General features: G+C 39.9%; 1 protein-coding gene across 10 annotated transcripts in view; it reads right to left on the bottom strand.

Moving 5' to 3' along the window:
* Positions 1-10491: 10491 nt before the first annotated feature.
* Positions 10492-20537, bottom strand: part of TRDMT1 (tRNA aspartic acid methyltransferase 1) — a 42059-nt gene continuing 32013 nt past the window's right edge. For 8 of the 10 annotated variants that reach the window (XM_041122075.1, XM_041122074.1, XM_030007521.2 and 5 more), the window contains 3 exons: positions 16863-16920; positions 15678-15807; positions 12875-13533 (listed from right to left, as the gene is read on the bottom strand). In XM_041122075.1, coding sequence (XP_040978009.1) covers positions 13424-13533; positions 15678-15807; positions 16863-16920 — 298 coding nt within the window. In that variant the 3' untranslated portion in view covers positions 12875-13423. Of the gene's footprint in view, positions 11254-12874; positions 13534-15677; positions 15808-16862; positions 16921-20537 lie in introns of those variants that run through there. The other 2 variants (XM_030007522.1, XM_030007519.1) reach the window with 1 other exon arrangement.

The following is a 20537-nucleotide window of genomic DNA, read 5'->3' on the forward strand; positions in this document are numbered from 1 at the left end:
GTAATCTGCAGCTGGCTACTGTGGGAATGGCTCGATCTCCCCACATGCTGCACAACACAGGCGAAGGAAAAATTATTTGGCAGCACTAAAGGACCTAGATTGCTACCAAAAAAACCAAAACCCCAAACCCCACATATAAAACCCACAGTGGCTGGCAAGGAATATTTGTATTGAAAGAGAAGCTTCCAGACAGTAATGTATTGGGCAGATGACACAAACAAGTTAGCAGTACCAAACAACATCCAATGGATTATAACAGCAAAATACAATTTTAACCAAATATGGTTGCTCTGACTCAAGGATGACTCGGTCCCCAGATGCTGGGCAGACAATCACACACCAAGGGGACTCCACTTTGTTTGGCATGTGTAGGCTGTTTTCATTGCACACACTAGGGCTCCCAAATTCAGGGTCAGCCATAGACAATGCAGAAGACCAAGGAAGAATTCAAAGGAGGCTCAAAAGTAATAAAAAATGCAAATTAATATGTTCTGAGAGCCAATATTTGAATCTTGATCCCATTTTCCTCTACCCTTCAGCAGTACCTCGCAGCATTCTCAGAAGAAGTGTCTCACCCAGATGCTTGTCAGTACTTGTCTCTGATGCCCAGGCTGTTGCTACTGGACCCATGACAGACAGGGTCTATGTCCCACCTCCCCTTTGCTTTTGCCAGAGTCTCCATATTCCCCTTGCACAAGACCTTGCTGTGCTTTCCTCTCCCTGCTTAGGGGAGCTTTATGTATCTTTTCCTTCCCCATGCATAGGAGCTACCTGAACCTCCAGGCCCACCACTATTCTTTTTGATTTTCCTTTTTGTTTAGTAGACAAGTCATGCAGGTTGCTCACATTTCAAAACTCCACTGAGCAGAAAAGTGTAGCAACAGTGGTAACTGCTCTTGCTCGAAGATAAGAGTAGCCATCATTCACTGAACCTTTAAGCCCCAGTCCTTCCTGGAGGCCACAGAGCTCCCGCACTTCCTAGCCCTGTCCAGCCTTCCTTTCTGCTCCAGTTTGCACTTGTCACCTACAGATGTCCCACAGATATGCAGGACATGCTCTGGAGCTGGGGGATTGAATGAACTCTACAGCTTTCATAGACAGAAGCATTATGAGGTCAAAGCACCCTGGGAAGAGATTGGATGTGGTGACAAAAAGTAACGTAACCTCAGAAAGAGACAGATGTGGACTGTGAAAATGAATGTGAAGCCAGGATAGCTCATGTTTGTGGTACTGCCACAAGTAATAACTTGATCTTTACTGTGAATAACTATAGTGTCCAAGATTATATCAGCTGCATCCCACCACCTCCACTATTTTCTGTTGTGTGCATAAAGAATATTTTTTTATTACATTTTATTCTCTGTGGTTTTAGAAACTTATCTCAGAATTCAGAACAGCATGAGCCTGCTGACCATCTTTCTTGTGCTCACACAGACTGTGATACAGGTAACCCAACAGCTACTGCTGCTGCCTAGAGATCTGGAAGGGCAGACGTGAAGCTCCTTCTGAACCCACAGGGGACAGCCCATCCCATATGCCTACTGGTGCAGTAGCAGCAGCTCAGCTCACTGGATATTCACCTGCTCAGCAGCAGCCTGTGGCCTCCAGGAGACCAAGTCTACCAGCTGTTGATGCCAGAACAGAATAACAAGAGGAGGAATCCCCAGGTGTTCTCCTTTACTATCACAGGGGATAGTGTTTACATGAAAATACAGAATTGTATCCTCAGTTGCTGAAAACTGTTACTGCTCCATTCAATCCAAATGAGCTATGATATTTTACGACAACAGAGAACCTGTCCCTCCATGTTTTTTTTATTTATGCTCTTTGCTCTGAAACCTCTGTTCAGGAATAGAACATAGACAAATTATCGATGTTTCTGTCTAGTCAACAGGACACCTTCTGCCTCTGGGTATCCTGGTACTGTCCATTAAACTAGTGCTCACTAACATTCTTCATGTCAGTTCTGATGTCTGTCTGGTTTTTTTTACTCTTTTGGTTTTGTTTTGGGTTTTGAGTTTTGTTTTAACAGTTAACTGAGTTTTTATAACTGTCAGTTGCATGTCAACTTGAAGAAACTATGGGCCAACTAAACCTGCACTTCTTAGCAGGCTGGCTGAATGTATGCATACCTCAAGGACTTTCTTTCACAAAGTCCATTGCATGCTGACAGTTTTCAGCCTGGACTTTGGCTGTGACCCACAAAATCCTTCCTTTTCTCTATTGATTTCTTTTGCATACTGAGTATGCATTGCCCCTCTCTGCTGCCTGTCAATCTTTGATTTAAGCTTCCCTTTCCAACTCATTAACTCCAATTGACCAATGAGCAATAAACCACAGAGAATAGGGAGAAAGCTGCTAATGCAAGGAAGAAGAAGAAATTCACCTTCTCTTCCTACAGGCTTTATAGTTTAGAAAATGGTTGACCTGAAGACCAAGTGACTTTGACTATGCACTGATTATAGGATGGAAAGAGCTCTGGACATCTATCTAAACTTTGCATGACACACTATTTTCCATTTCATTAGACCATCCAGATTTTAGTTAATTTACTCTATTCCTAGTGAATGCACCTTAGGCTGGCCAAGTTGGGAAATCTATAAACCATCTTAAGGAGAAAAATAGGTCCACACCTTTTAATTTCACTGAAACATGTTGGATTGAGACATCATTTTTGGAGGAACAGAATGGAAACCTTGCAAACATCTGGCATAAGAATAGGGGCTGTTCTTTCTAAAAAGAAGAGCTGGCACAAACTCCTCCTCCTGGGACAGATCATTCATTACCTCACTGACATGATGGCTGAGGAAACACCTCTAAAGAGTATAGGTTGTGCACAGATTTGGCAGGAAGTAATGGAGCATTTGCCTCTAATTCTAGTTGAAGTTTATCCCATACTAGCAGGGACTACAATTTACCACCATCTTGTGTAGCTGTCTGAAATGAAATGGTGGTATCCCTCTACTTTTCCAGCAGTATGAGCCTGCAATGCAAAGACGTTGCTGTAGAAGACAAGAGTTGACTCAGATTATGGCCAAAAATTCAATATGCATTAATTGCACCTAGGAAGTCAACTCAGATGCAAAGACATGACACAAGTCTGTGACAATGCTCCCTTTTTATGTGAGGGAAGGAAAACTATTGGTGTGAATCCCAACCTGGCTAATTTTTTAATGGAAGACTAACAAATAATCCTTTATTTTGTTCTGTAGATGCAAAAATGATCCCAGCTATTCAATGTTATGATTCAAATATTTGCAAATAATTACAAATCCAGCCCTGTTGTTGGTTTAATCCCAAGTGGTGCACATTTACCTGAGTTTCCCCTCAGCTGAGCTCATGTCTCCCAGTACTTCCATCTTCACTTCCCTGGATCCTCTTTCATCTTTCCTCTTTCTAATAATATTCCAGTGTTCAAAAGTGACACACAAAGAATCACTGTTACCTCCATGGTACAAATGTGCAAATCGCTGGTGTAAACAATGCTCCTTACTGAATTCAGCACTTCCTATGTGTCCCCATAGCTCTGAGACAACCCAGCACTAAGCTGGTATTAGGCCTTATATGGAGGATCAACAACCACAAGGTTTACATCAAACAAGGATTACTCTGAGAAATAATGTTCCCCTCTCTGTCCCTTACCTATAACCACCCATCGTTGCTTCCTTCATTCTCTTTACTTGTATCTGGAGAGTTTTACGGCTGCAGCTCCTTCCCCAGGGGCTGCAGCAGCTGCAAGGCTCCATTTCCCACACCACTCCTTAAGGATTTCTTTTACTTGTCAGCATACTGCCCTCTGACACCTGCTTAACATTTTGCTCCCTCAACACAGTTGATGAAGTTAATAAGTTACCTGCTGACAAAGTTAAACTAAGTGGCCAGGAAATCTAGGTTTTCAGTTTTTAATAGCAAATAACAAAGAGATGAGTTTTGATTTAGTTAGCTACTTCAGCTGGAATTGATCTAATGTCCCAATTCTCCCTGGGTTCCCTTATCACAACGAAGGCAGTTATAACATATATTAGTTTTTTAGTTTCATTATGAGACTTGTATTTTGGTTCCTCTGTCTTTTTGATTTTTCTCCCTACACATGGTGTTTCTACAAACCACCAACCACTTTGATGCTTCCTATTTTCTGTTTCATTCTTTTTTGAAATTAGGTTCATGAAAAGTTTCCACTCAGTTACATTGGCTTTGTTCTTTTCTATTGATTATTCCACTCCTTTTAGCACATTCCAATTGCTTTAACGTACACTGGAGTTATTTTTAGGGACTTCCATTTGCACAGTCACCCTTCTCCACTAATAATCCTAAAGCCATGAATGGACCTGGCTGCACAACCTCCCTCAGATTCATTCTGTTCTGTACTGTTGGCTTTATTGAGAGGCTTAGATCTGAGATAAGTCCATAAATCATTTGCTGTGTATTAATGTTGTGATTACAAATATTGGCATTCTGTCACCATACAAATATAAGGAAATAAAAGTGGTCATACTGGGTTAGAAAAAGATCCATCTAGGTCAGTACCCTGTCTCCAACAGCAGCCAAGAGCAGATAGTTCAGAAATGAAGGGTGCACGAAGGGGCATGCACATACAGTACCTCTCCTAGGTACTCTCTTGGCCTCCATTTATTTGCAGCTTGGGAACTTCTTCAGCCAGAAGTCTATTTACTCAGTACTCTCAAAGGATTCTTCTTCCATGAACTTGTCCAGTCTTCTGAACTCTTCCCATGCTTCACCCTACAACACATGTACAATGAATGAGTAATGCCACATGGTAAGTAAGATCAATATACAGTCAAAATGTCACTCAGAAATACTAATTCTAAGTAGAATTCCATTTTTAAGTGTAATATTTATAAACAGAATGGGATTAGTTTCTTTTTTTAAATGTACACAGGGAAAACATTTAAACTATTAAAAACTATTTATTACTGTCTAGGTATGAGAAAATACCTCAGCACCATCAGTGTGCTTTGCTTCCAAATGCCAGGTTGTAATTTAAATATGTTTGAGTTACAACAGCCCAGGTCATGGACAAAAGCATAAGACAAACATGCTCTCAAATGAAGCTGGGATTTCAGGATGTATTCCTGTGTTTAAAATCAGAGAGGCTCCCCACTGAAGGAGATTTTAGGGACTTCTTTGCTGCAGAGTTTTCTGAATCCCAGTGAAGGGTACCCAACCAGCGTGGCCGCCTGAAATTCCCTCAAACAACCCTCTCTCACTAAGAGTGGTGCATTCCACTCAGTTTTAGCCCTTCAACTGTGCTTCTTGCTTCATCAGAGCTCTTGCCAAAAGATCTGTTGTCCATGCTTCCTCCCACTGTCAAAAGGACCAGGGGAAGGAAAGTCAAAGAGAACAACCCAGTTGTCTTGCCTTTAGAGATGGCTGCCTGGTCATTTAAGGCCACATATTTCTTTTCTTCAACAGCTGTATAAATTCCCCAAACCTTGTAATCAACTGAAGATAAAAATAACACAAATCTCTTCATGCTCTTCACAACAACATTTAAACTGACATACTATCACTACTCAGTATTTCATTTTCCCTGGTGCCTTGGATATCAGTTATCTATTCAAACAAGTTGTTATGAAACAAGCATAAATTTCTCCTAAGGAGGTTGTAACACTAGAATACTCATGTTTGCACAGGCAAAAGGAAAATGGTTGCTGGAGTTCATTTGGGCCTCTATGCCTAGTTTCTTACACTTTCACATTATTTTTCCTTGGATATTTCTTTGACCATTTCTACTTTATACACTATTTATATAAGGCTGTCCAGAAATGCACAGTGTTCTTAACCAATTCTTACTTTGTCTCCTCCAAATCCTTACTAATATGGCATATTCTTTAAACACCATGCAGGAAAAAAATACACAGAGCATGTAAGTGGCTTCAAATATCTAAGAGGCAAAATACATTAAAGTGCTAAGGAAAAGAAATATAATTCAGTATTTATACAATAAGCCAACAGAGTGTTAAACCTCAGTATGAATAGCAAGCAAATAGAACAGAGAAATCAAAGGGTGAGCTCAGAATGAATAGTTCATCCCTGAGATGTAACACATATTTGCTAGATTTTCTATTTATTTTTGAAATGTGTGACAACTGCTAAAAAAGAATTGTACAGTCATCAAAGCATTGGACCTGTTCAGATTTCTATTGAGATGTCTCTTTAGAAAACAAAATGGGCTTACCCATGACTAAGTTTAAGACATATGATAGTGTTATCACAGATCAATGTTTTTCCAGCCTGTAATACACAGATTCCTGACAATCTTTATACTCCTCCCACAAGGGTCAGCAAAAGGTGAGATAAAAAAGCCTGTGGGCAGGAGCCTTACATTCATTACATGGAAGGATGCACCTCCACTGGAAAATTTTGAGTTCATGTATCAAAAAATATTCAAACCCACTGCGTTAAACAAATGGTATTTTAGTAACTTCACTGCTACACAGGTTTCTTCATGAGTATAGGGCACCCCTAGATTAACTCAGAGAAAAACAAGCTTATGTAGGCAACACATTCTGTAAGGCAACTGGCAAGCTTCAAAAATGACTGCATAAATATGACAGCACCTAATATGACATCCTTTTCCTCAGTGGAGCTCCTCAAGTTTGAGGGAATGCAAACACATCTTCTCGATCAGATAATGAAATGTGCTTCAGATATGCAGGAAAAATGAGTTACAAAACCAAAAATCAGATTCTGGAAATCTTCCATTTCCAGAGCTGTCTTCCAGATTTCACTCATTAACCTTTCAGCTGCTTTTGTAATCACATTTCATTGCTGTGAAAATGCTTAAGTTGAAGTTGCAAGTGCAGCACCGATGTAGGCTGAAAAGCACCTATGATTAGGACACTACACGGAAAAGGAAGCAATGTGATCATCAAGTAAGGTCAAGCAGGTGCAACCCAGCAGAGCTCAGTAAACGAGTCCATTAATGACAAACTGATGGGATAATAAGCAGTCACTTGATTTAGCTGCACTGGTATTACAGGGTTAGCAGAGGTAAAATACACAAATATATATTTACAACTCTGAAATCTGTTCTTTCAAAATATCTCCTTTAGAAACAGCTCGGAGTAGCAAACAGATTTCAGTCTTCACAATCACATTCAATTAAAATTCACTGTCAGCATATAACAGGCTGTATTGCTATATCAGTTTTAGATGCAGCTAGATAACTTTCAACTTACACTTTAATACTGCTTGCTTAGGAGTGGCATATAAATCATTAAAACATGTTTTATAGATTGAGTTGAAAACTCATTGTTAATAGTAATATTTTGCCAAATATTATTATAGTGAGGCAAAATGAACAGACTATTTACATGGTTTAGCGAAAGAAATCCCATTTTATATGTAAAATTTATCTCCTTTGTTTTCATTTCAATGTTTGGATCATGTTAGATTGCAACAGATCTTCCTGTTGTCAGGTTTCTCCCAAGAACAAACCATATAGCTACTAGTTATTGATCTGGCTGATAAATCTACCCAATGACCACCATGTAAACAGATAACTACGGTTCATAACACTGTCAAAAACACACTTGCTCTTCGCAGTTTAGTTGTAGGCACAGCCTAACATTAGTCTAGTACTTTTTTGCTATTACAGTACTACAAGAGACCAGGTAAAGACAGAGGCCGACCTCATCCTTCTCTAGAGTCTAGTCCAGAGCTCTTTTAGGAGAATACATTTTCATTTCTCTTTTATAGGTGGAACAGCCCAAGCAGTCCAAATGCTCTTGGAGAATAAGACAGGCTGAAGTAGGTCAACCCAGGCTTTTCCTGGTTTAACAGTCCAGAAACAGCATGCAAATCAAGACTGAAGAAGAAATACACAAGGAGTCAGCATAAGATAAAGTATGGCACAAAATAACAAAGGACTACAAAAGTAGTCCTTTTCTTTTCCAGAAGGACTACAGCAGATGAGAATAGCTGCAGTATCTCTACAGCAGCTCTGTCCTCTACGGTCTTTAGTTTCTCCTGCATTACCAAGCCTAGATGCAATAACACCATGACTGTTCCTATGTCATCCCATAGAGAAAAAAAAAAAAAACAACTTCAGGATTGGCAGCTTTGATAACTTACTGCTTTAGTACTACAGGAACTATGATCAATCTAAGAAATCCTTCAGTTTTGTGACACACCAGCTCCCTAATGGATGCTTACTAAGTATCATCTCGCCTTTTCCTCCCTCAAGCTGTTTTTTCTCTGGATACCAATATAATATTACCTGCAAGGACAAATAACAACTGGAACACATGTTTCTTTAGAAGGTTTTCAGTTTTTCCGTAATTTTCTCTATTGTTTCAGAGATATTAAACTCACAAGACTTGATGATTAAAAAAACATTCAGTCCAGCTCTATGAGATGGTGTAAAACTGTGGCACTCTGGATGGCCATATGCAGTGGTTTCATCCCAACATACACTTCTAACCCTTGCACTACTATCAAGTTTTGTGAAGAAATCTTCAAAAGAAGCCCATATAGTTTTTCTCCAGTTCTTATGCCACAGGAACCTAAACATGGAGCTTTTAAATTTCTCATAGAATAGTTTGGGTTGCAGGGGACCTTTAAAGGTCATCTAGTGCAACCCCCCCTGCAATGAGCAAGGACATCTTCAACTGGATCAGGTTGCTCAGAGTCCCGTCCAACCTGACCTTGAATGTTCCCAGGGATGGAGCATCTACCACCTCTCTGGGCAACCTGTGCCAGTGTTTCACCACCCTCATCGTAAAAAATTTCTTCCTTGTATCTAGTCTAAATCTACCCTCTTTTAGATTAAAACCGTTACCCCTTGTCTTACTGCGACAGGCCCTACTAGAAAACGTCTTTCTTACAAGCCCCCTTTAAGTACTGAAAGGCTGCCATAAGGTCTCCCCAGAGCCTTCTCTTCTCCAGGCTAAAGAACTCCACCTCTCTCAGCCTTTCCTCATAGGAGAGCTGTTCCATCCCTCTGATCATTTTTGTGGCCCTCCACTGGACCTGCTCCAACAGGTCCATGTCTTTTTTGTACCGAGGACCCCAGAGCTGGATGCAGTACCTCAGGTGGGGTCTCACCAAAGCAGAATAGAGGGGCAGAATCACCTCCCTCGACCTGCTGGCCACACTTCTTTTGATGCAGCCCAGGATATAGTTGGTTTTCTGGGCTGCGACTGCACATTGTCAGCTCATGTCCAGGTTTTCATCCACCAGTACCCCCAAGTCCTTCTCCACAGGGCTGCTCTCAAACCCTTCATCCCCCAGCCTGTATTGATACCAGGGGTTGCCCTGACCCAGGTGCAGGACCTTGCGCTTGGCCTTGTTGAACCTCATGAGGTTCACATGATCCCACTTCTCAAGCTGTCCAGGTCCCTCTGGAGGGCATCCCATCCCTCAGGCATGTCAAATGCACCACTCAGCTGGGCATCATCTGCCAACTTGCTGAGGGCGCACTCGATCCCGCTCGCTATGTCATCGATGAAGATATTAAACAGTACTGGTCCCAATATGGACCCCTCAGGGACACCACTGGTCACCATCATCGCCGCCTGGACATCGAGCCATTGACCACTACCCTCTGGATGTGACCATCCAACCAATTCCTCATCCACCAAACAGTCCACCCATCAAATCCATATCTCTCCCATTTAGAGAGAAGGATGTTGTAGGGGACCGTGTCAAAGGCCTTACAGAAATCCAGATAGATGACACCTGTAGCTCTTCCCTTGTCCACTGATGTCATCACTCCACCATAGAAGGCCACTAGGTTGGCCAGGCAGGACTTGCCCTTGGTGCAGCCATGCTGGCTGTCTTGAATCATGTCCCTGTCCTCCATGTGCCTTCGCATAGCTTCTAGGAGGATCTGTTCCATGATCTTCCCAGGCACAGAGGTGACTCGGTACTACTGACAAGTCGGTAGTTCCCAGGGTCCTCCTTTCTACCCTTTTTTAAAAGCAGGTGCAATGTTTCCCTTTTTCCAGTCACCACGGACTTCACCTGACTGCCATGACTTTTCAAATCTCACGGAGAGTGGCTTGACAACTACATCAGCCAACTCCCTCAGGACTCTGGGATGCATCTTGTCATGTCTCATAGACTTACGTATGTTCAGGTTCCTCATGTGGTCACAAACCTGATCTTCTCTTACAGTGGGAGGGACTTCGCTCCCCCAGTCCCTGTCCTGCAGCCCATCCACTTGAGAAGTGTGGGAAGAGAGGCTGCCAGTGAAGACTGAGGCAAAAATGTGTTGAGTACCTCAGCCTTCTCCTTGTCCATTGTTACCAGTTTGCCAGTCTCATTCATCGGGGGGGGGGGGGGGGGGTATGCTTTCTTAGACCCTCCTTTTCTGGCTGACATATCTGTAGAAGCCCCTGTTATTATTCTTTGCATCCCTTGCAGTTTTTATGTCTTTTGTGCGTACGTTTTTGGTAAGGAGCAATGATCTTATCTTATCCTGAATAATATCAGTGAGAACAGAAAACAGGCAAGTTATTGTCAGGGTTGTGATGATCTTGAAATATTTTTATTCAGGTGCACCTAAAATCATTCCAGACAGATGCAGTTGAGTTCCAAAAATCTACAAGTATTTTGAAAGGATGAGACAACCATAAACTAAGGATGACACTGTGTCTTCTTAAAAATCTTATACAAAATACTGAATTCAACAGTCTAATTGGCTACAAAAAAATACATCAAAATTTCAGATTATATATACAATAAATCTTTTAAGAATGGATCACTGATATTTACAGCTGAAGATATTTTACATGTAGAACTTGGTCTCTGCACTTAATTAGAACAGCTTTTACATTTACAGCCTTTTTATACTGCACCAAGAGGGTGCTTTTAAGATAAAATAAAATAGTCTTATCCATTTTCATTGAGGTATATGTAAACACTGTTTTTTTTCATTTTGCAAAATAAAAAGGACATATTTAAATAAAGCAATTAAGTCTTGGAAACTTCCATTTAAATAAAACACCTCTACAGTGCAAATATACCATTAAAGCAAGGCATTAAAGACATATCAGAACTGTTTAGCAAAATCTCTAGGCAGATATTTTGGTAAGCTATGACTTTTGTTCAGCTGTCATCAGCTTTCTCTTGCAAGATGGATGTATTTTCTGTCACCTTTCCGTACTCATCAGATTCAGGTTCTAAATTATCCAAGTAGAATGGAGATCAATTTTGCCACCACAGGTACATTGAGGCTGTTTCCCAGAAGACGGTAGCATTGCTTTATTGTTACTTTGTCAGGAAAGCCTAAAACAAAAACATACAGTGCAACATCATTAGTTTGGGTTTGTTCCTAGCTTTTAGTCTGCTTGTTTTTTCAGTGAACAGTTCTTAATGCAGTCACCACAGATTACAGCAGGGTTCACCCCCTGGTCTAAAATTCACAAAGTTGCAAAAATAATTCCCAACCAGTTCATTGGATTCATACCAGTTCTTCCATTAGCAGTACTGCCATCTCTGAAGTTTAACAAGAAGCCTCAAAACATTGCTCTATTGCGTAACTAATGCCGAACTATCTTCTCTTCGTGTAGCTCAAAAAATCCAGCAGTCTCAAGGAAGGGCAGCAGCACCTAAAACACTGTACAACCGCTGCTCTAGAGAACATCCACAGAAGAACATGGCCATGGCAGAAAGAAAAAGTGATGATTCTGCAGATGGACTAAACTGCATTTCTCAATAAGCTTTACATTGTACTTCCAATCTGAGCCCCTCTAACCAGTTGAGGCAAATCAAATGAGTCTTGCAGTGCAATATACCACCAGTACAGATTAAGCTATGAGCAAGGCTTATTCAGTCAGTGATAAAGCAGCTGAACAATTTTCCATGTAATTCAATGCTGACCCTGTCAAATGCACTCAGAAATAAAGACAGCATCTGAAATGTCCTTCACATCGTAAGTGCATGGACTGGCAGAAAGAAGGGAGGCCGAGAAAAAATTAAACTGGTCCAGCTATTGTGAAAGGGCTGTGCTGTGTATTGAGCACCCAAAGGTGAGCAAGCTTCTGAGAATGAAGAAGTTGCCAACAGCCAGTTGGCCTGCTGTAACTGTCTTTGCTTACACTCTTAGCTTACTCCAGCTGTGAGCTAAAGTGCATTTACTTCAACTTGAGTGAAAGATGAACAGCAGCGGTGATTCAACCATTAAGGTCATTTGCTAAGCTGCTGAAACTTGATCACATTCAATTATTTGATCATTCCCCAAGAAGAAAACCTAACTTTGAGCCCAAGGTCATCAGCAGCCATATTAGCTTTGATACATCAACACACTGTGTGTGCAAGTAGCGATACCGATGTTCTGAAGTTTTCATAGCACTTCAGAAAAATCCGCTTTCAGGGATCGCTCAGGAGAGAACATGGTTGGACAGCTGCTGAGCCAAGGGTGGAAAGCTGAGGAGGAGGTGTCTGGGAGGAGTTGTTCCATCCTTTTCTGCCAGTTATTAATGCCTCGAATGTGGACTGCTTTGGTAAACACATCTTCTGCCAGCTCCATCCACTCTGCCCAGCTTCCTGGCACTCTCATTTGGGCAACCGTTCTTCTCTCTTTGGAACAATCACTTGCACCCCACACACACTTCCTCAGATGGAGTTTTCACATTATATCACTGACTAGGGTACAGAATATACACGTTTTGAAAGCATATATAAAAATAAATACATATTTATGCACACACACACACGCATGTCCACTTACAGCCCAAGAAGCTTATCTGAACCCTGAAAATTTCAGAGTTTCTCCTTCTGCCTCTTGGCAGCTGAAAGCCTGAATTAATTTTCAAGGCTCACTGTCTCCTTTATCCCAAGCCTCCTCCATCTGCGTGTTAACATTATCTTGCACCTTCTATCTTCTTGCCTCAAGAGTAGCCTACATCAGAAGGACAGATTTAACAACTCATAGTACGATGGCACTTGCTGCACAGCTCTCACCGTATTATTTAGGTCATGCATGCTACTGGATGATGTTGCGGTCTTGGCAACACACACTGCCATATTGTGCTGGGTTTCTGCTAGGCTGCCATTTGTTTCCTAGTAGCTTACATACATCACTAACAGGAAAAATGGAAAAGGCATCCTGACATCACCCTCATGAAAGCAGGTCACAGGTGCAAGAATGCTCTGATCACTTTTAATGATATTGGTGTGGGACCCACAGCAGTGACTAAGACAAATGACTGCAGCATTTCATTGACCTGTAGTGCAAGTACTATTTATACATTTAGACGTTAAAAGCACAAATAAATCCATTAATGTTAAGAACGAACAATGATTTTAACTCTGCATCTTACGTATTGGAAAAGGCCATTAATTTGTTAAAACATAGAACCATTTAGACACAATCATGTTTCTTCTGGTAATACTGTAGCTACAGCTAGTAACGCTATGTGTTACAAAGTTTCCTGACATTCTCTTCACTTCATTTTCAGCTTCTAGTTTTCTGATTCTTCAGCTTCTTGGACCAACAACATATTTGCAGTGGGTACATTTCCAGGCTTTCTGTTGTTGAAAATTTCAGCACAAATGTTGCTGAAACTACAGAACACAGGAGCAGAGAAATTATAGCATATTTCCCTCTGAAAATACCACACTTCACAATAATTACTTGAAATTTAGCATGGGAGAAATGCTGTCAGGGAAACACCCTTTACTGTTGCCATAAAAATAGCAACTTTCAAAAAATCCCATAGCTTGCAAATCCTCAAAAGAAACTTAAGATTATAGTACCTAAATTCACCAGAGGTTTCAATCAGCCTAGAGCTGAGTAACACTTTTTTTTAAAGTACAAAGAAGGAAATATCTTAGATTAAACACAAAGGAAACAAAACGTCGGACTTGTGACTCATAGCAGTGGGAAAAACTTGCTCTGCCTATGAATCAGGAGTATATGTGAGAGGAAGCCACTGGATGAGAGAGGCTTATGTGTTGTGAAAGTTGGACAAGTAATATAGTGAGGCAGGGAACTGCAAGAACTGTAAAGAAGGTCCTATGATTAAGGCAGAAGGGTACTGCCCTCTGAGAGGTGGAATCTGTCCCTGTCCCTCCCTCTGCAGTTCCCAGGTGACAAAAGACAAGTTTGCTAAATGAGCACTTCATAGATGGTGATGATCTGGATGCTCCTCAAATTCAGAAGCCTGACTTGTCTTGAGAGTTCAGTTCTGGTTTGCAAAAATATTGAACCTCACAGCTGCCCCGAAGATGAGCTCTGAACAGAGAAAGCATGATATCATTCCAAGCGCTCTGAAATAGTGAAGGTCAGGTTTCGCAAACTGATCACCCTAAATTAATGGAGTCTTCCAAATGTTAATTTCTGCATTGTCTCGGTTCTCCCTCTAAAATATAAGCAATATTAACCCCGCTACACCTCTCAGTGATGTTGCAAAGACTGATTTAACATTGGGAAAACACAAGCTGTATTTTTAAAAAAAAAGGGAAAATGGGCAACTTTGTGCTCAAAAGTGATCTTGAACAGAATGATAAATCTATACAAGCCCAATCCAGCCCTGTTTAGCTCAAGTTTCTTTACATCAGCCTACATCAATACGGAACAGAGCTGTGCTAAGAAAAAGGCTGCCTGCCAAAAGAACTAATCTATTAAAGAAGAGAGGCTATGAAAAAATCCTGCATGTTGGCATGCAACTCAACACAGCACACTCCTGCAAATACTCTTAAACAAGTAAGCTTAGTGCTGGCAACTGTAACATTTGACTTTGCAACCTTAATAATGTGCTTTTGAATGTAGTAATTTTGAATATAACTAAGTAATAAATGAGAAAACAAACTAAAACTGCAAAAGAAAGAAATATATAAAACTATTAGCACTCCTCAGAACTCTAAGTCACTGAGGAAGTTGAAAAAAAATATAATCAATTACTCAAGGTCAGTCGTGTCTTATTCTACGGATTCTTGTGTTGCTGAGACAATAAATTGATCTGATGTGTCAGCAGCAGGCCAAGCTCCTTAGTAGGTAGTAACAGCTACACTTTCTTGCCTCCCTTTCTTTACAAGGGGAATTCTGGTGAATTTATTTCAGGCTTAATTCTGGTTGATCTGTGTGCAATGTACTGGTATTGCTGAGTCTTGTTCCTTGACTCCCTCTTCTTCACAAAAACAGTTAGAAAATTAAGTAACTGACCAAGGGCTAGGACTGCCTTTTCTAGAAAATAGAGATGACTTAAAAGATCATTAACTGAAGAGTTTCGTTACTCCTAAACAAAGAAGTATCTGTACCTTCTGAAATTCCCTTTCTGTCAGCAGCTGCAAATGTGTGGAAGGGAGAAAGCAAGCAGCTCAAACACTGAGAACCACTAACAGAGCTCCTAAACTGGCAGGATATGTTGACTTACCACAGTTGTGAGTAATGTTGGCTGCTGAGTAAATAGTTTCAACTTTACACAAAGGTATTCCTTCATTGCTGTTCAGTAATAGAGCATTTCTCACAAAACTTTTTTCTAAGTTTATGAAGATAAACCTAACCACAGAAGCTGGCTCTTACAAAATATAAAAAACTAGTGGAAATTCAGAAATTCAGAGTTAGCCAAACAGCATGAATCAATCATAAGAATTAAATGGTCCAAAAAAAAAAAAGCAAAATAAAAAGCACGGATTAGTCCCCAGTAAAAAAACTACATCAGCATTTCTGAAGAATGATGTAGAAATGGGTACTTTGCACCACATACCAAATTCGAGAGGGAATCCATGAAGATTTGCTATTTCTCTTGGTGTAAAGTACCTCAGTTTTAGTGTTGACAACTTCATAAGCTTCTCTTCTTCTGGTAAGTCCTCAATGTGTTTAAACACTGATTCAAGCTATGAAGAATATTCAAAACAACAGATATCACTGACACAGGCCAAATACGTAAAATTCAACAGTCACATCTTAACAGAATATTTCTTTAATTATCACAGTGCCAAAGACAATAGCGTGTTTTGCTTGAAAGTATAATTGGTGTTGTATTTTTGCAGCTATTATCTCAACACATGGACTTGCAAGAAAGAAATCAATGTTGCCATGAGGGCATTCATCATTTCTTCCTCCAGTTACAAGCTATACCAATACTTAATGAGGCAATCAAAGGACTATAAACATTTGTTAATGACAGGATAGTGACTTAATATAACTCAATAGCAGACCATCCACACAAATTAAGCTGTATGGATGCAGCTGTTTTAATACATTTGCTTTGAGATTATCCCCAATTCCAAAGCTGCATTCTTCTTATGCTTACAAATGCCATATAATATTAGTGAACAGCACAGAAGTGGTGCAGGAGGCGGTGCCTGTGTACAAAACAGGCTGTGTGAAAAGTATCTTTGAATGCTGATTCACCGATACATTTATTATTACCTTCCCCAGTGCCTAAATACCACTTTGTGGTGAACATAGTATCAACAGTAGAACTTTTCAAAATACTATGTCTTCTCAGATAAATAATACTTTTGAAATTCAAACATGTTAAACATTTGACAATATTTACTGGATCATCTATGCACAAAAAATGGCACTAGATTCACAACACAGTACTGCAGTTTATCCACAGAATTAGTAATTTTTAATGTTTTCATGTACCCCTGTGAAACCTCTGTACGAAACTACAGATAACAAAATAATAGCAACTCACATTCTCCACACAGAGGCACACACATATAATTTTGATTTAAATAAACTGTTGTTTAGGAACATAAAGAAAATCAATTGGAAATTCAGTTGCCATAAAATGTAGTTTTAAAAGCTTTTTTATTATAATATTCAGAATAACAAACCAGAAGACAGAAAAAAAATTTAAAACAAATCTCGTATCAGTTTTAAAACAAGTCTCAAATTTTAAAATGTCATTCTCATATGTTAGTCTCCACATTCTTACCTGTACATCTACTGCTGTCTGCAGAACTGAGCCTGTCCCTTCCACATAGTGTCCATACCTTAACAAGAACAATAACAATCTTAATTTAATATTTTCATCGGACCTCCGTACTGACAACTGCAAAGATACAGAGAGGTTACTTAGGTTCCTTTGCCTTGATTAACAAATAGCATCCTGGACAGATAAAGCAAAAGGCCTTGTTATTAACAACGCTAACCCCTGGAGTGCAGTAGCTTCTGAACATGCTCTCCAGGGATGAGTCTGCAATCAACGCACGAGGGTTTATCCACACTAATGACTTATATAAGGCAACTAGGCAAATATACAAGGCCAAGGAATTCAAGCATAGCATCATCAGAAAGGGCCATCTACATTGCACAAACCAATTTTACATTAAGGCAAAACGTGTTAAAGGCCAAATGGTCCTAGGGGGTCAGATCGGCTCTCTGTATTCAAAGGAGGACCATTAGTGTGAGCCTCCAGCTTTTATATCAATCCATTAGGAACAAAGTGGTTCAGTCAGGTTTAACTTTTGGTTGCTTGTGGGTTTTCCACAGGGGGAAGGGATAAGGGATGGCCAGGCATCCATGCAGAGCAGTAGAAGAAAGAAAGAAAAGAAAGAAAGAAAAAATTAAATCCAACTACACAGTAAGAAAACTTACATTCTAAAACCATACGATAGCTTTTTTGGATGCTTTGTGGTTGATTGCATAACAACATGTTTACCCTGTAGTCTCTTCCAGGCTATCATTTAAATATAATTATGGGCTTTCAGAAACATGCTCTGCTGGTCTAACTATGATGGTGTTTGAACGTCCTGAACAGAGAGAGACTGAAGGAAGTCAACAGATGGCTTTTGCACTATGGAACAATTTCGGAAGATCCACTGCATTAGAGAGATGCAGTCTGCATCAATCATTAACAGATACTATTCTCTATTTTTATCTGTGCATCTGTAAAGACAATTATAAAGGTCTTTTGCTCTACTTGGGGCCCATTCTAAAGCAAGGCACTGGAACAATTTTTGTTTCAAGCCTTTCTAATTCCACAATGAATAAAGGAATACTCTCCCTTCAGCACAGACACAATGACCCAGCATGGCTCAATCTTGAGAATTTCTTCTTCAGTTGGAAAAGCTTACGAGTATTTCTGCCAATATCAGTGAGAGCAACACTCATTTCAAAATAAAGTGCTTGCAAATCTTCCTTAGGATCAGAACAAAAGGCCCTAAACACTGATGCAGATTAAAAACACATGGAATAGAACTGTGTTGTAAATACATCACCTTTAATTGGTTAGTTGCATTCTGAAAATTCCCCAATACCAAGTTTAACAATGTAACACACATAACACTGAGGAATCCTGATCATCATCTTATACAGCATCTGATCATATTTCAGATGAACATATCTGAGCCAAAATAAATAAATGATGATAAATTTCAAAGTGGTATTTCACAGTTTTATTGGGGGAAAAGAATCTTTTAATATGATCCATGTTATATAAAATACTCCAGTTTAAATAACTGGCACTAGAGTACAGAACTACCACCACCACCAAAATCTAGTTGGTGTAGAAGTGGTTTGGGGGATGGGGAGCAGGTAGAGTGGGTTTTTAACACAGATGTGGGCAGATGGCCAGCGTTAGCTGGATTGTTATTAATAATTATTGCAGATGCTGACCACAGAAAAATTAACATTCCTACCTTAGACTTATAACATAATTAAAGATGGGAATTTTTGCCACAGTAAAAAATGATGCATTGATTTTCTGACATTTCATTACCAGTTATAATGAAAGAAGTTGGCTTAAGAAATTACAGTCTTCAATTTTCATCTGACTCAAGATTTCCTCCCCCCCTTTATTTCTGTAAGCTTTCAAAAAAACCTTTTAATTTCATACACATAATATATTATTTCTGGGTATATTGTCTCCTACATTATGACTAACAAAAAGGTAATTTCCACAATGCTAGAGAGAGTTTCTGTAACTAATACTACACTATTTTAGAAGGTATTGCTTCTCTTGTCAATAGCATATCAAGAATTTACAAATAAGTCCAGAACGAGTATATCTAAAGTAGTAGTTTTCATTTGCTCTGCCCTTTAAAATGGACAATTTCCTCTCACAACTTCAGTCACCACAAATATACTCCTAGGAGAAACCATGGTGTTCGTAGTCTCAAGGAACTCAGCAATCATTTTCCAATTGCCTAGGAGTCCAAGGTCAGAAGGGAACACAGGATCATCTGCTGTCTCTCTCACATGTCACAGGCCATTAGATTTTGCCCTCTACTCCACCAAAGCCTTTCAGAAGACATAGTGGTATGACGCAGGCAGAAAGGCAAAAAAACACTGATGAAATATCACTGTTTGAGGTCCCTGAACTCGCAAAACCTGGAGAAGGCATATCCGGATTATCCTCAATACACAAACCTTGCTGGAAATACCTGAAAACCAATCAGAACTGAGGGAAATTTTTCTCCCAGTCTCAAAGCTGATGGTGAGTATGACTTCTAAAAAAGACACCAGACAGGCATCTCAGTGGAGGGATTCTCTGTACTACTTGGAAGTGCTGTTCTGCTCCATTCAGGGTCCTCTTTCCTAGATCTCATGCTTCAGAGAAACATAAAAACAGAACTCCTAGAACACATACAGCAGAAATTTATTCTTGGCCTCAGAAAGTGACCTGGATGAAGCCTGAGATGTAATTATAATCCTTCTCTTAATGCAGAGCTGTAAATGATATGACCACATTGAGAACCATGTTGGAAACCTTCATTCCCAAAGGCTCTTAAAAAAGAGAACAAAGACAGTAAATCAGATTCCTATGTTTTGAGCCAAGAACTACCACAAATATCTGGCCTGGCTCCTTCCACATCAGCAGAAGGGCAACAGTCACGTTCCATGTCAGATTTCCCATCACTATATATAAAGACTTCCTATTAACTACTCAGGAGCCTCCTTCAGTGTGATTTTGATAAACATGACCACAAACTACCATGACGTATTCTAGTGAAACCACAAGTGGCCAATTTATTTTTGATGACAGTGAAGGCATACATGACATACATAAGAGATTATTCTGGCCTAAGGTTATTTGACTCTTCTAGTTAAGAAACAGATTCCATGAGACGCCGACTCCCCCACAACTCAAAAGAGTGAGGGCCTAAAAGGTGTATGTCAATGAGAGCTGGGGGAAGGGCTTTCCTGTTGCACAAATTTTGAACTTTTGAAATTCTTTCTCTTCTCAGCTTTCTTATTGTTAAAAAGTTAAAATCACAGAATCTGCAGGAACTCTGTCAATCTGACAGTCTAATTTCTACTAATTAAAAAAAAAAAGTTATAACTAGCTTTGACTCATCAACTAAGTCATTTTGTTTAAACATTCCAAGAATTCCAAAGAAACAAACTAATTTGAAAAATTCACCAATATTAACATTTCCCACAAACTTCCAGGCTCCAGCTGCCATTTTCCAATACAAATGCATTCAGTGGAAAAGGTCCTGACCGGTTGTCTGCAGAGTTTCAGAACACTCACCAACCTCTGGCAGTCAAACTTAAAATTGCAAGGTACGAATCAGAAAACTACTAGACAGAAAAGCACTGACGTTCTGCTCCATCAAATATAATTTGTAATGCAGCAACCTAACTGGTTTTATGATATATGGCCAAT

Source organism: Aquila chrysaetos, chromosome 3 (assembly GCF_900496995.4).
Source record: "Aquila chrysaetos chrysaetos chromosome 3, bAquChr1.4, whole genome shotgun sequence".
Taxonomy (NCBI): Eukaryota; Metazoa; Chordata; class Aves; order Accipitriformes; family Accipitridae; genus Aquila; species Aquila chrysaetos.